Source organism: Haemaphysalis longicornis, unplaced genomic scaffold, assembly GCF_048455015.1.
Source record: "Haemaphysalis longicornis isolate Haplotype H1 unplaced genomic scaffold, Haemaphysalis longicornis Haplotype H1 scaffold_4, whole genome shotgun sequence".
In the NCBI taxonomy this organism is placed as follows: Eukaryota; Metazoa; Arthropoda; class Arachnida; order Ixodida; family Ixodidae; genus Haemaphysalis; species Haemaphysalis longicornis.
The window spans coordinates 90,250,011-90,262,958 of record NW_027526361.1 but is presented as its reverse complement, the minus strand read 5'-3'; the positions used below and the strand labels follow the sequence as shown (position 1 = coordinate 90,262,958).

General features: G+C 48.0%; 1 protein-coding gene across 1 annotated transcript in view; it reads left to right on the top strand.

The window, feature by feature from the left end:
- Nucleotides 1–12,948, top strand: part of LOC144179836 (uncharacterized) — a 38,623-nt gene that overhangs the window by 10,579 nt on the left and 15,096 nt on the right. The window contains exons 2-3 of the mRNA XM_077708266.1: nt 8,593–8,615; nt 10,590–12,210. Of these exons, the coding sequence (XP_077564392.1) occupies nt 8,593–8,615; nt 10,590–12,210 (1,644 nt within the window). The remainder of the gene's footprint in view (nt 1–8,592; nt 8,616–10,589; nt 12,211–12,948) is intronic.

The window sequence follows — 12,948 nt, the reverse complement described above, 5'->3', positions numbered from 1 at the left end:
AAGCAGTATTATCGGTATCGTAAATGAACTAGCATCTCTTTTCTTCGTGTTTGTGTGTCGTTTTGGGAAATATCTTGGGACGTATCTCAAAAAAGTTCCGCTCACGCTGTTCAGTGTCGTCCATCCATCGCTTGTCTTTTAGTTGCGAATACTTGTGCCTCATCTTGAACTTTCAGATCTCCAGGTGGTACATTCGTGATCACATGCCCGAGACATTCACGACGCGTGTATTGTATCGACGGTATGGGACTCGATGTGCGACCTGCCTTTCCCGTGGTCACTTTGGAAAACTCTTCAAATCTACCGGCGAGTTAGACATCTTCACTTTGAAGATAAAGCGCAGCCAAAGAAGGTGTCGCGTTCTCACATTCTGCCTGCGGTAGGAACTGAGATGCATGCGAAGTTTGTCATAGAAGTTTCTTCTTCGAAGTTTTCCAAATCATGTAGGTGATATAATTGTTGTGTTAATGTTATGAACTCCCTGAATTTTGTATATGGTATAAATGTTTCTGTGATCAGACACTGTTTTAATGGCGTCACATTCTGGGTTTTTTAGTCGATAGTAAAAACGGCACATAACGCGAAAAATTTCGTCTTCGTGCTTGATGTTGGCAGCAAATTCTTGGTCTAAGTCTTCGATATCGACAAACGGCTCAATTTTCTTGTTGAAAAACCTTAATACAAGTTCAGTTTTCTGCAGCTTACGTAGAAAACTCTTTCTAAGGCTGCTTTAGCGTCTATGCATAGCCTTCGATCGATTAACAACTCCTTTTTGTATTTTCATCTTCAGTTCATGAAGGCGCATCGTAAACTGAGAAACACTGTTCGTGCTGCATAGGCACTGCACCTTCCATTGCGCGATGAGGTGCGGCGTTCATCTCAACGTTTCGAAAATCGCTGCTTAGCTCCACAGAGGAAAATCGTCGCAGGTGAGGAGTCATCGCCGTCTCGTCTGCCCATCGTTGTCGGTGGTCTTTGGGTAGCACCACCGTGGAACCATCGTCGGCATCGCAGGGGTAGAAGTTCGAAAAGGCCGAAGTTCGGAAGATTCCGGATAGCAGGAGGACCTTCATACCGCGCTTTTTATCACCAAAACGTTATATAAGAGGAGAGACCAAGGGCCGCGATGTCCCGGTGATACGGCGATGGCCTTGTATACAATGTGACCAGGAAAAGAAGACGAAGCAGCTCACCTTAGGGCTTCTCACGCGTGATGACGGGCACCGATTATTATTATATCATTGGCGCAGCGCTGATGACTGTCTGTAAAGTTTCAACGCCATTGTTTTGCTTGTCTCAGTATTATTCTGCTGCCAGGTGCTAAAAAACACATTCAATGTGTTCCGAACACTTTGAAGGTGGGGAAACCCAGCGAAAAAAGACGCAAACACGAAGTAGAAAAAGCAAACAACACACACCAACGCTGCTTTGTGTGGTCTCTTCTTTACTTCGTTTTTCCGTCTTTTTTCGCTGTTTTTTTTTTTCAATCTTTAAACTGTACCAACTTGCCCAGCCAGGTGCACTTTGAGCACATTTGGCGGCCAACGTGGTAGAAACCAGTGGCGTCGGAACTATTTTTTTGCTGGGGGAGCCAAAAAACTCTCACCATGACATCACCCTCATCATTTATTTTTCTTAAGGACTCATGCATGCCCGGTATTGCAGATGACCAAGTGAAATAAATAAGCACAATTACCAATATGAAACCAAATAAAACACAATCAAATGTTTATCCAACATGACAGATGCTGGAGAGCACTCAAAAAGCCACTTATAATGTGTCGAGACTTCTGACGTAACAGCAATATGGTGAGCTATGGACCTTAAAAACGTCATTTCACGCAGTTCGGTTGGCTGAGGCGTCAAATGACACCATTATTTAAAGAAGTTACGACAGTTGCGACAACAGTCTGAACCTCGCCTAAGTGTCTTGATGGCAACTGTGCACCATCTTCAAGACAACAGTCGCAGGCACAATTCTGTACATTTTATTTATTAATGTACAAAAAAGCACTGCACACTTTACAAATATTTGAAAACATTAACAGGAAACTGACAGGGTTAGCACAAACTACCAGATCATCTTTCCACATGCCTTCTAACCGCGAACATACAACATCTGCACATTGATGACAGCAAAAGAAAGCTTACACAACAAATACTTAGAACGAAAACGAGCGAAATACAAAGATGAGTTGAAATAAAGTTATGCTGTGTAAACTGTACATGTGAGATGAATTTGTAGTGTTCTCCGGTTTGTTTCAGGATTTGGAGACTGAAGCGCGGTTTTCATATCAGTTCGAGTACCAAGTATGCAAGACGACTCATATGTTCCAATCACATAAGAATTAGTTCTCATCATCAGTTCAACTACAGAAATCTTTCCTGTCAAGCGGTGAATATGAGACTTACTCCTTAATATATCGTAATATTAACACACTACAAGATGGCTTGCCAAGTGCGACAAATAATTAAAACGGAGTGGCAAATATGGACATTTAGCGCGCAGTTTTTTAACGATACTCTGTTTACTTACCAAACGTCTTGGAGCTTAACAATTACACTTATTCTGCAGTTCGAGCACGCATGCCACTCAGTGACGTTTCAAGTGGTCAATATTGTCATGGTGCGCCAAACGCTGATTTTGTTTCCGCGGTTCGTGCAACAAACGTCTGGATTAAAGAGTCTAAGCTCAAATTGGCCGTCAGAGACCCGTGCACATGCAGTAGGAGTAGATGAGTCAACCTTTCCTGTGACAATGTGCTCCGAAATCAAGTTTTCACACGTCGCAGTGCACTGAAGGATCATTCGGATGACGCAGGCGGCCCGGGGACCGTGAGAATAAGAACCATAAGTTTGAAAACCTCATAAAAAATTAGCTTCACGTTGTGAGCTTGATTCTACAGTAATACATGAACGCCTTGGATGGAGTCGCATTCGCTGCTCACAAGTGAGGGCAGCATTAGCAATAGTGCAGCAAGCCGGGCGATATCAAAATCGGAGGATTAGAGCACCAGATCCTCTTGCAAGAATGCGGGAGAGGGGGGCTTCCCCTTGACCGCATCAGTCACGATTCCTTCTAGAAAGGGTGTCGCTCGGTTTTGCCAGTTTGACCGAAGTTTACTTCAGCTTGAGCTAGATCTCAGCGCGTCTCCCGTCGCCGGACATAGCGTTACTATGGTGACCATAGTTTGCCGCCGTTACGTGATTCGCTCTCTGTGGCGTGACGTAGCCCATGGAGCTTCATACATAAATAATGATTATTATTGTACGATACTATAATATGCAGCACTTGGGGGACCATCTCCCAAATGTTGTGTGGCTAAGGCACGGCGGCCGCGTGTATCGAAGGTGGTAAGGATAGGGGTGGAAGGCGCGATGGCCGCGATTAGAAGTGAATTTCGTCTAATAATAAATCACGAAGAAATGAAAGAATAAATGGTGAATAAATCAACTCCCCCCGGGCCGTCTGGGGCTCATCGTAATTCTACAGGTGCACGTTGACTGGGGGAGCCGTGCTCCCCCATTTTCACATTAGGGGGAGCCATGGCCCCCCCTGCTCCCTTTGTTCTGACGCCCCTGGTAGAAACGGAATTTTTCGGCGGCTTACGTGAATGAACTGGTAGGGAAGGAAAGAAGGAAGGAAGGATGACAGGAAGGAAATAAAAATTAACGACAGAAGTGTCCGGTCGGCTTTCCTACACATGGGGAGGGGAACGGCGTAGGAAATAAAGCATTGGCGGATCCCACGCAGAGGTAGGAAACGACGAAAAGCGATTTTATCGTGCCGTACTTGGGCTGAAGTCAACTAGTATGCGACATATTTTCAGTGTCATTGTGCTTGGTGTAGCAGATTGTTCTGTACGGTGAACCATGGCGAGGGCGTCGATAAATACGACACGCAAGGAGAAATTCTTAAAGTTTCAGTCTCTTGGTGAAGACGTTATCAGCTTTCAGCGCTGATAACTTCATGCACACATGAACTGGGGTTTCCCCAGGCGCGCCCCCTACCCCCAAGTCGCTGTCCCAGCTGAATCTTCGGGAGCGGTCCCAGGAAGCGAGCGTTATCTCGTGTAACTTCCCATTCTCCCCACTGCGAATCGCTTATGGGACTTCGCGGGCACAATGAGCAGAGGCTATTGAGCGTTGTGCGGTGTAAAACCTAGCACCCCATAATGTCATGGAGTGGCAGCAGCAGCAGAAGCAACAGCAATAGCAGCAGCAGCCCCTTCCGAACCCAGCTGAAGAGCCAAAGAAAGCTTCGCAGTAAAAATGATCTATAAAAGGGAGAGCAAAGTAACCACCGAAAAAAACGAAAGGAAGAGGCAAGTGCAAAGACAAAATGGCGTACAAAAAGAGGGCATACAACAAAGTAGGTAAACTGACCAAATGCAAAGCTAAGGACAACACATGCTCGTAATGTCCCTACCACCATTCACTCAAGGCTGTGGCTTTCACAAAGCAATATAGGGGCCCTTAAGCCTTGTGGGACTGCTACGGGCCCTGCCTTTGACCGAAGAAAGTCTCTGCTCTCCGTGGGTGGTTGTTGAGTTGGCGTAACGTGATTGAGAACTTGAAAGGCGCTGTCTCACTCTCTGTGAACCGGGCACAGTTGCACAAGGCGTGTTAATTGTCTCTTCATTGGGACACACGTCAGAAGAAGGGCTATTATAGTCAGGCCATAGTGACGGAGTTAGCATTTGTTAAGGCAATTCATTGCCACGGGCGACAGTTTTTTTTAAGCAGGCATCGTGCTATTGGGCGGCTTTTCTACGCATTTCCGGCAAAGAGATGTGTGGTCTGATCAGCGTCGGCTCGACGGCTGATCTGCCAGCCGAGTTCCGGAGTGCTTGGACATTTTACCACTATCCAAACAAGTGTAAACAAACTCTTAACCATTTGTATTGAATGCAACACGGCCATATTACGACATGGATATTCTCTTACCCGAGTACGTTCCATAAAGAAAGCGCTGAAGCCCCGTGGCACTTCTTTCGTGCAATCGCAGAGAACGCCCTCAGCCGAATGTCCGGGTTTCACGCATACATTTTATTCAACTTCAACTTTTATTCAATCCAGAGATGCGTTTCGAACGAACACAACGTCACAACATGCGCTGCAAGTCTGAACCGCGAATGACAGACGATCGGTTGCCTCCTCCTGCCCGTCGTAAATTCGGGACTCACCTCGCACGTGGTTTGCGGGGACGAACAGCAAGTCACTTAACTCTGGCGCGGAAGCCGACAAAGCTTTTAGCCACGCACACTGCACATACCCCATGCGAGGTTGAGTCGTACGTCGCTCGACAAAGATAATCCAGACCATGGGAAGCACTATCCACCTGCATAAGCACAACGTCGCATTTCATCGCGACAAAAACGCGTCCACAACACACACACCATCACCTCCTGTATTTTTTCAATGCCAAACGCATCGCGCACTTCCCAATGGGAGTGAGTGGTACGCCTGCAGTGCCCACATGTCGCGAGGTGGGGCCCCGAGCTGAACAGGGATCACGCAACCGTAACTGACTTCAAGAGCGGTTTGTGCCTTGTTGCCAAGGCAACCGATGTTTCAGATTGTCAAAGAAATGGCGCTGGCGCGAGCGCTAGGAAACTCAGAGCCGCGGCGGAGCATGTTTTGCAACGTTGCCGCTCTCCACCACGCGTCGCCCCAAGCTGAACTGGTCACATCATTGAAGCGCTGGGAAGGCTACCGATTGGGGGAGAGTGGCCAGAGTCGAAGGAGAGGTCTTGGTTGGCCGGTCCAGGCTGACGCGTTTGGCATTATAAAAATACAACAGGTGATGCACACGCACACACACACATAGCTTAGGTCGCTGGATTGGCTTGGCTGCAGGCTTCGCTCGGACAGTCAGTGATGTTACGACGATACAGAGCTGCGTGAGGACGACGATACAGAGCTGCGTGAGGGCGACGTGCTAACTATTCGACGTATTTAAAAACACAGGGGCGAAGAACTTGGTTCATCGGAAGCAAATTACTGTCCACAGAAGAGCGCAACCCTGGATGGTTGTCCCGTTACTTCCTTCCCGCTACTTCCCGCCATGTTGGAAACGCAAGCAGCCTCACGTACGCACGCTATTTTGCTGAAATAGGGTCCGCTACTCTTCCGTCCGCTAAACGCAGAAGCGCCTTCACGTACGCGCATGCGCAGTGTGAACTATGCAAAAAATAGCGCTCGCTAACTGTTTGCGTATGGCTGCATACGTTATTTTAAAACTTTCTATTACTACCGTTTACAACATATGGGTGAAGCTTGTCAGAACACGGGTGCACGCTGCTCGAGTGCGGCGCTAGTTTGCTCAGTGCCTTCCTGTTCATCGCCACTGATAAAGCCATCCGGTCCGGCTCCTTTTGTGCACAGGATCTGTATCGGTTTCTGTTCTGGGCGCGGGTTCTGGATCGGTGTACGAGACCGCTGGTAGGAATTACTACCGCCGCAAATAAGACCCGGCACCAGCGGTGCCACATCTGAGACAGCGCTTTTTGGATAAACAGTGCGGGGTGCATCAAAGGGAACGAGCGCGCGATCCTCCCCGTGTGGCTCCGAGTTCGCCGCCGATGAAAAGTCACATGCCGCCGATAGCAACTGCAGCAACGTACACCACGAAAGGGCGAGGCCAGGCCGCACACATGCGGCCAGGTTTTTGTTCGCTTTTCCAGACTTGAGCGGAGTGCGGGATCCATGGCGTCAACAATGAAAAAGCCAAAAGAGCTTGCCCGTAGCAGACGGCAGTCTGAGGAGCGCAATAGCGGAAGTACGTCACCGCTGAGGAGCGCAGCATGATGGGAGGGAAGGCTTCCGCGCCGTCAACAGCGAAGAAAAAGTTGAAAGGAGGAGGAAATACGGCGCGACGATAATGAGCGGTTTTTTATTTACGATTTCTCAGCTAATACTCATCGCTTTAACAAAATTCTTACAGGAGGAGATTGCTAATACATTGTTTTATTTGGTTACATGTACATCGATGCATCGGCGGAAGGTATTTCAGGACCCTTTTAAGGCGATATACCCCATTCTGCTCAAAAGCGCCGTTGTTTTTTTGGCTGTCGAGTCAAGAAGATGGCCACCGCTGTAGAGAGCACATAAAACACCCGTGATTGGATCGAATTTGAACTCGGGTCTGCACACCAGCAGCCTAGTACTCTACGATCTCCGCTATCTTTAAAAACACTGCGCTATCTCCGCACGTTGACAGCGTAAAATAAACGTTGTTGCCGTTGTTGTTATTCCTTTCTTAGTGGCACATACACCCTTCGGAGGCTGGCAGGAATAGGCAGCTTTGAGGGGCAATGTGACTGTTTCACAAAATTCACAACGCTGAATCGGAAATGCAGAAATTGTACAATAGCGCGTGCCGCGTAACACCTGAGTGTAATGGTACGTGAGTAGAATGGGTGCTCACGAGCGCCGCAGAACCATGATTGCAGGGAATCTGTGGGCATGTGCCAGTCTACTTGTTGACGCGTAATTCGCGCCGTATGACGAAGTAAAGAAAACGAAGACACACACTCAAAATAACAGATACAGCAATAGGCATCTCCACGGTGCGATGTTAAAGAAGTCGGTCAAAGCAATTCAAAGCAATTCAAAGCATAATGCAAGTGACGAAAACGAAGACAGAGATGCAAATATGGCGAATCAGTGAACAAGTTGTTTCAAGTAGCCCCCGGCCTTCAAAGCACGTGCTTTTGCGTGCTTTCTTACGTGTTTACGTGTCTGCTTACCTGCCCACGTGCTTTCAAAGCACGTAGGAAGTCTGAAGGACCCCGGGGAAGTCTCTTTTTTTATAATAGAAGAGCCTCGCCAATAGTTGTGACTATAGAACCTGTTGAAGTCTTTACGTTGCTCATTTTAAAATTATTGTTAATTCACCTGGCTGGTAGGATTACCGCACTGGCAGAACTGAAGAGCGAGTCATTCGTGCAGGCATGAATCTGGCCGCTTTAGGCTTCATGAAAAAATAACAGAAAGAGCCATTGAAGGCCTCGTGAAGGAAAATACTCTTTTTTTTATATATCCACGAGGTGGATATCGCCCAGCTCGCAACATGTGATTTCGGCCAGCTCGTAACATGTTTTCGTACACACAACTGGCTCGAAATGATTAACTAAGCCATCACGAATTCATTTGGATTCTGTGTCCCTCAGAGGACCAGTAGCTTTGACGTCACGTTGTTACGCAGGCTGAAGTTCGTCACGTCCTACGCACTCCCCGCTGGACGTATTATTTTGTTACGCAATCTTGCGTGCCTTCGGTGTCTTCTCTTAGCGAATTTCAGCACCGCAGAATTCTTCCCTGCAGTATTACTCAAGATGGAGCTGTGATACGAAGAGAGTGCGTGTTAGGATCCTCGTCAGTACTGGACTCGTTTAGTTTCTTGGCCGGTACCGGTAGTATGGACAAAGAGAGTGATTGTGACGATAATTTCCATTACACCATTTTGTTGAAATAGTTGGTGTAGCATATCTATGCGAAAAACTACGCACAGGGACAGGGCGGCGACAAAGACCTGCGCCTGCCCCATCGTTATTTGTTCACCGCTCCGTGCTTGTGCGCGCTTTGTAGTTTGGAGACGGTCACCATGCCCGGTGCGCCGAACGCGAAGGCGTATGAACTGCGAAGGTGTATTAAAAGTTCGCACTCTAAGAAAGATAAACAGTTGTAACTCATACGATTGCTATAAGTTTGTTCTAAATTGTTTGAATAAACAAATCAGCGTAAGGAGCCATCACAGAGTGCAGAAACATAAACTACAATCATGAACCGACAGGCCCGAATCGCTCGTTCGACAACTATTGTTCCGAATCTTGCCCATTTAACCGTCTGCAATCGAATGTTTCCGGTGTCGAGTTTTATATAATGTTAATCGACGTTTTGTTCTTGTACTTTTCCCAAAGCTCGTGTGGTTGTAGACCCAACTTGGGGTGAAAGTAATAAATATGTCTGCCCCGTGCGCTTAGAAGAGATGGCAGTGAGGAAGAAACGACTATATTGACGGTATATGAAAAAAAAAATAGAACGCAGAAAAATATTACTGTATCCTACAAGCTTTCCTGGCATATGGTGATTACCAAGTATTAGAAACACCCTTCAATTTCATCTTGGACAGTTTCGGCGCCAAAATTGGTCAGAAATAGAGTGAAACCAGGACTTACGTACGTAAAGGGGGCGCATGAATGACACGCGAATATTAAATTTCAAATCTGCACATTACATGTTAAGCTGCATCGTTAATCTCATAACCACATAGGTATGTGCCTTGTTACTACTGATATTATCCTTGTACAAGCAAAAATATTTTCTGCGGAGATCAACTATGCTTTCATAATGGGCAAGGAGCGGCATTGTCAGCATTGCAAATCAAGTAGCACGTCGTTTTTTCTAGCTTGTTTATGTTGGGGGTGCTGCAACGAAAACCCCCTAAAGCGCGTTTGCCTTCCCTTTTCTCTCCGACATTCTCGATACTGCGTAAATGACATAAATTGCAAAGTACAATGAGAGAAAGAGAAAGAGAGAGGGAATTAAGTAATGACACCGATGAAGTGGACCCTGCATAGTGCTGGTATTGAAGCGCCGCGAGGCTACCAGGCTACCTCGCTGCTGTAGACATTCAAATGCACTATAAAAGTAGCAAGACACCGCGGGGTAAAAGACCGATACAATACCTTCAACGAAGTTGTCCTTGCAAAAAAAAAATTTGCAGAAATTCAGAGAATTGTCAACTAATGCCGAGCATTTTATGCCGCTTGTCTATCGTGTGTGGTTTACAGGCGCATTTTTTGGGGGGGCTTTTCAAAATTATGTTCGACCAAGTATATCCATTTATGCTATTATAACGATTCAAAGTGGAACAGGCGCGAAATTTGCAGTTTTGTGAAAATGCAGGTCGCTACACGGTTCGCCATTTTTGCTATTTTTAATATTTTTTTCTTATTGTTTGGTTTGTAAAATTCTGTTTCATCAATTATCTCTATTTACGCTATTGTTGTGATAGAGTTGGAACTTTCACGAAATATCCATAATTGTGGAAATGAAGGGTGTTACACGGGTCTCGCTGTGGGGGTACTCGGCAGAGAATAATACGTATTAAAACGAAGCTTTCCTACGGAGTCCAATTCTGCATTTGAAATATTCAAGAAGCAACATTCTCAGCATTGCAAATCACAGCACGGGTATCAGCCCTATAGCGTATTTTCTTTTAAATATTTTCCCCCGATTTTCAACATTGCGCAATCGTTATATATCGCGTAGCAAGAAAGTGCGTCAGTACATCGCGCCATTTCCCCCATGTAGACCTTGAAAGGCACTACCGGGAGGGCAAGCACCGCGGCTGGAAACGACCAATGCGGCCGCTACTCCGCTCGCCGCCTCTCTCAACGACGCTCACACTCTACTCAAATAGCCCTGCAAAAGCGCCCCTTCGGCGGCACACGTGCAAACACTTATAAGCACAAGAATCCCCATGCCTACCTCGAATGGGCAAACGAGGAAACGCTTCAGTGAGCATAAAGGTTGTCACGCCTGAAACGTCAGCTAATATTCGCCCTGACGCCGGCGAGAAGCGAAGCAAGTAGCAATGACGCTCGTGGAAACCACGCGCGACGCTGGGCGACTGTGGATTGCAGTGACAACAGTATTACTCGCCACTTTCGCCTCCTTCGGCCGCCCGGCATTTGCCTCCACTTCGGATCCTGTGGTCACTAGTGAGTCGGGGCTGATAGCAGGACGGCGCATCACCGTCGGGGACAAAGAAGTGGATGCATTTCTCGGTATACCCTACGCTGCGCCTCCCGTCGGAGACCTGCGTTTCGAAAGACCGCGGCCGCCGACACCGTGGAATGGAACCTACAGCGCCAAGGAAATGCCAGCCCCGTGTTGGCAGACGACGCTGCGGTTCATCGAAGGAGTGCCGCTCGATTACTCCCCAATAGCGTCCGAGGATTGCCTTTACCTGAACGTCTGGAGGCGGCCGTCGAACTGCTCGGCAGAATGTGTCAACCAAGAGAAGCGGCCTGTGCTCGTCTACATCCACGGAGGGGCGTTCCTATGGGGCGATTCGGCGCTGTTCCTCTACGACCCGGCAAATTTCGTCGCTCTGCACGACGTCGTGTTTGTCACCTTCAACTACCGGCTAAGTGCACTGGGATTCCTGTCCCTAGAGCGGCCCGAGCTCCCGGGGAACATTGGCCTCTGGGATCAGAACTTGGCGCTCAAATGGGTCCATGCAAACGCCGCCCGTTTCGGTGGCGACCCGAACGAGGTGACCCTGATTGGCCAAAGCGCCGGCGGTACCTCCGTGGCGCTCCATGCCGCATCTCCACAAAGCCAGGGATTGTTCAAGCGGGCCGTTATGATGAGTGGCTCTCCGCTATCCTTGATTCTGGTGATGTCGCACAGGGGCCCGGGCAAGTTCATAGGTTTAGCGAGTTCCCTGGGCTGCTATGACGCGACGAGAAAACTGGACGATCAGCTTGGAGACGCCATATCTTGTCTGAAAAAACTCGAGGCGAGTGTTATCTACAGGACAATCGAAGGCCAGAGCGCGATGCAGCAAGTGTTTCCGCCAGTGTGGGGAGACGAGTTCCTTCCAGAGAACCCTCTGTCCGAAGGCACTTCGAAGAACCTCGATGTCAAAGAAATCGTGCTAGGAAACGTGCTGAACGAAGGAACCCTTGCGTTAGACAACATCAAGTACGCGACTCCAGTGGTTGAGCAGATTCTGGCAGCGGACTACAGGCTCGCTATAACGACGGTCATACAGCCTATGTTCGGCATTGGCGTCTCGCTGGCGCGGCGTATTGTCGAGGCATACTTGGGAGATTACGACGTTGAGCACACGCCGGAGCAGGTGACCCAGTTGGTCAGCCAGCTTCTTGGGGACGCAGTGTTTGATTGCCCAAACCACATTTTGAGCGAGTTGACATCGGCGCAGAGAATCCCGACATATCGGTACTTGTTCGCGCACAGACCCTCGCACAGTTTCTGGCCGGAATGGATGGGAGTTGCCCACGCGGACGATATTATGTACGTTCTCGGATCGCTGCCCTTCATGAACGACACTAGCCGTCATATCGGTGTCCTAAGAGACGTGTCGACGAAACAGCTATCGAACAATTACACAGCGCAGGAGCAAGGGCTCATGGAGCATATTGTCGGCGCTGTCTACTCGTTTGCGAAGACCGGGTGAGCTCGTGTTTTTTTCTTGACCCCTACCTGGATGTTGTGAGTTTATGTGCACTCCTGAAAGCTTCTGAGGGGGTAAAATTACAGCAAGCGTGTGCGACGTTTGCATGATCACAACACAAACTGCAGCATTATCTTTTTCGTTTTTTTTTACCTCCTCCAAGTGGCCTGAATTAACCTACAGAGTTTAAACTTTTCCCCACTGCACCCCTAGAATACCCTCCCCCCCCCCCCCCCCCCGCTTTCAACAAAACTGAAACTCGAAAACTGGGGTGACAGTTCAAACAACGAAATGTACACTTTTCATACACATTAAGGCTAACATACGCTTCTGCCCACCCCCATTCCGCCTGGGGATGTTGTTACCTGGCGGGGGTGGCGGATACACCCTCTGTTCTTATTTCGTGCGGAGAGTAACCTGATTGCTTACAGCACAGGGCTGCGACGTGCCTTTTCTCTGTCTGCGCCTTTCTAAGGTCTTCTTATTTCCATACCTTCATCAGAGAAACATGTATGTGAATGATAATGCCATCAAAAGTACCTGTCGTTTCTTTTTCTTAAAGATTCGTTCCTGTCACCCTGCCGTTGCATACTACGTTTTCTGCAAACGGCGTGCCACGTTCTCCATGACTACGTTACAAATTTTTCAGTCGTGGTTATGTAGCTATGAATTTTTCATTGCTCTCACGAAATCATATAGCTTGCGGTTTTTACTCGCGGTTTTTGATGGTCGGTCAA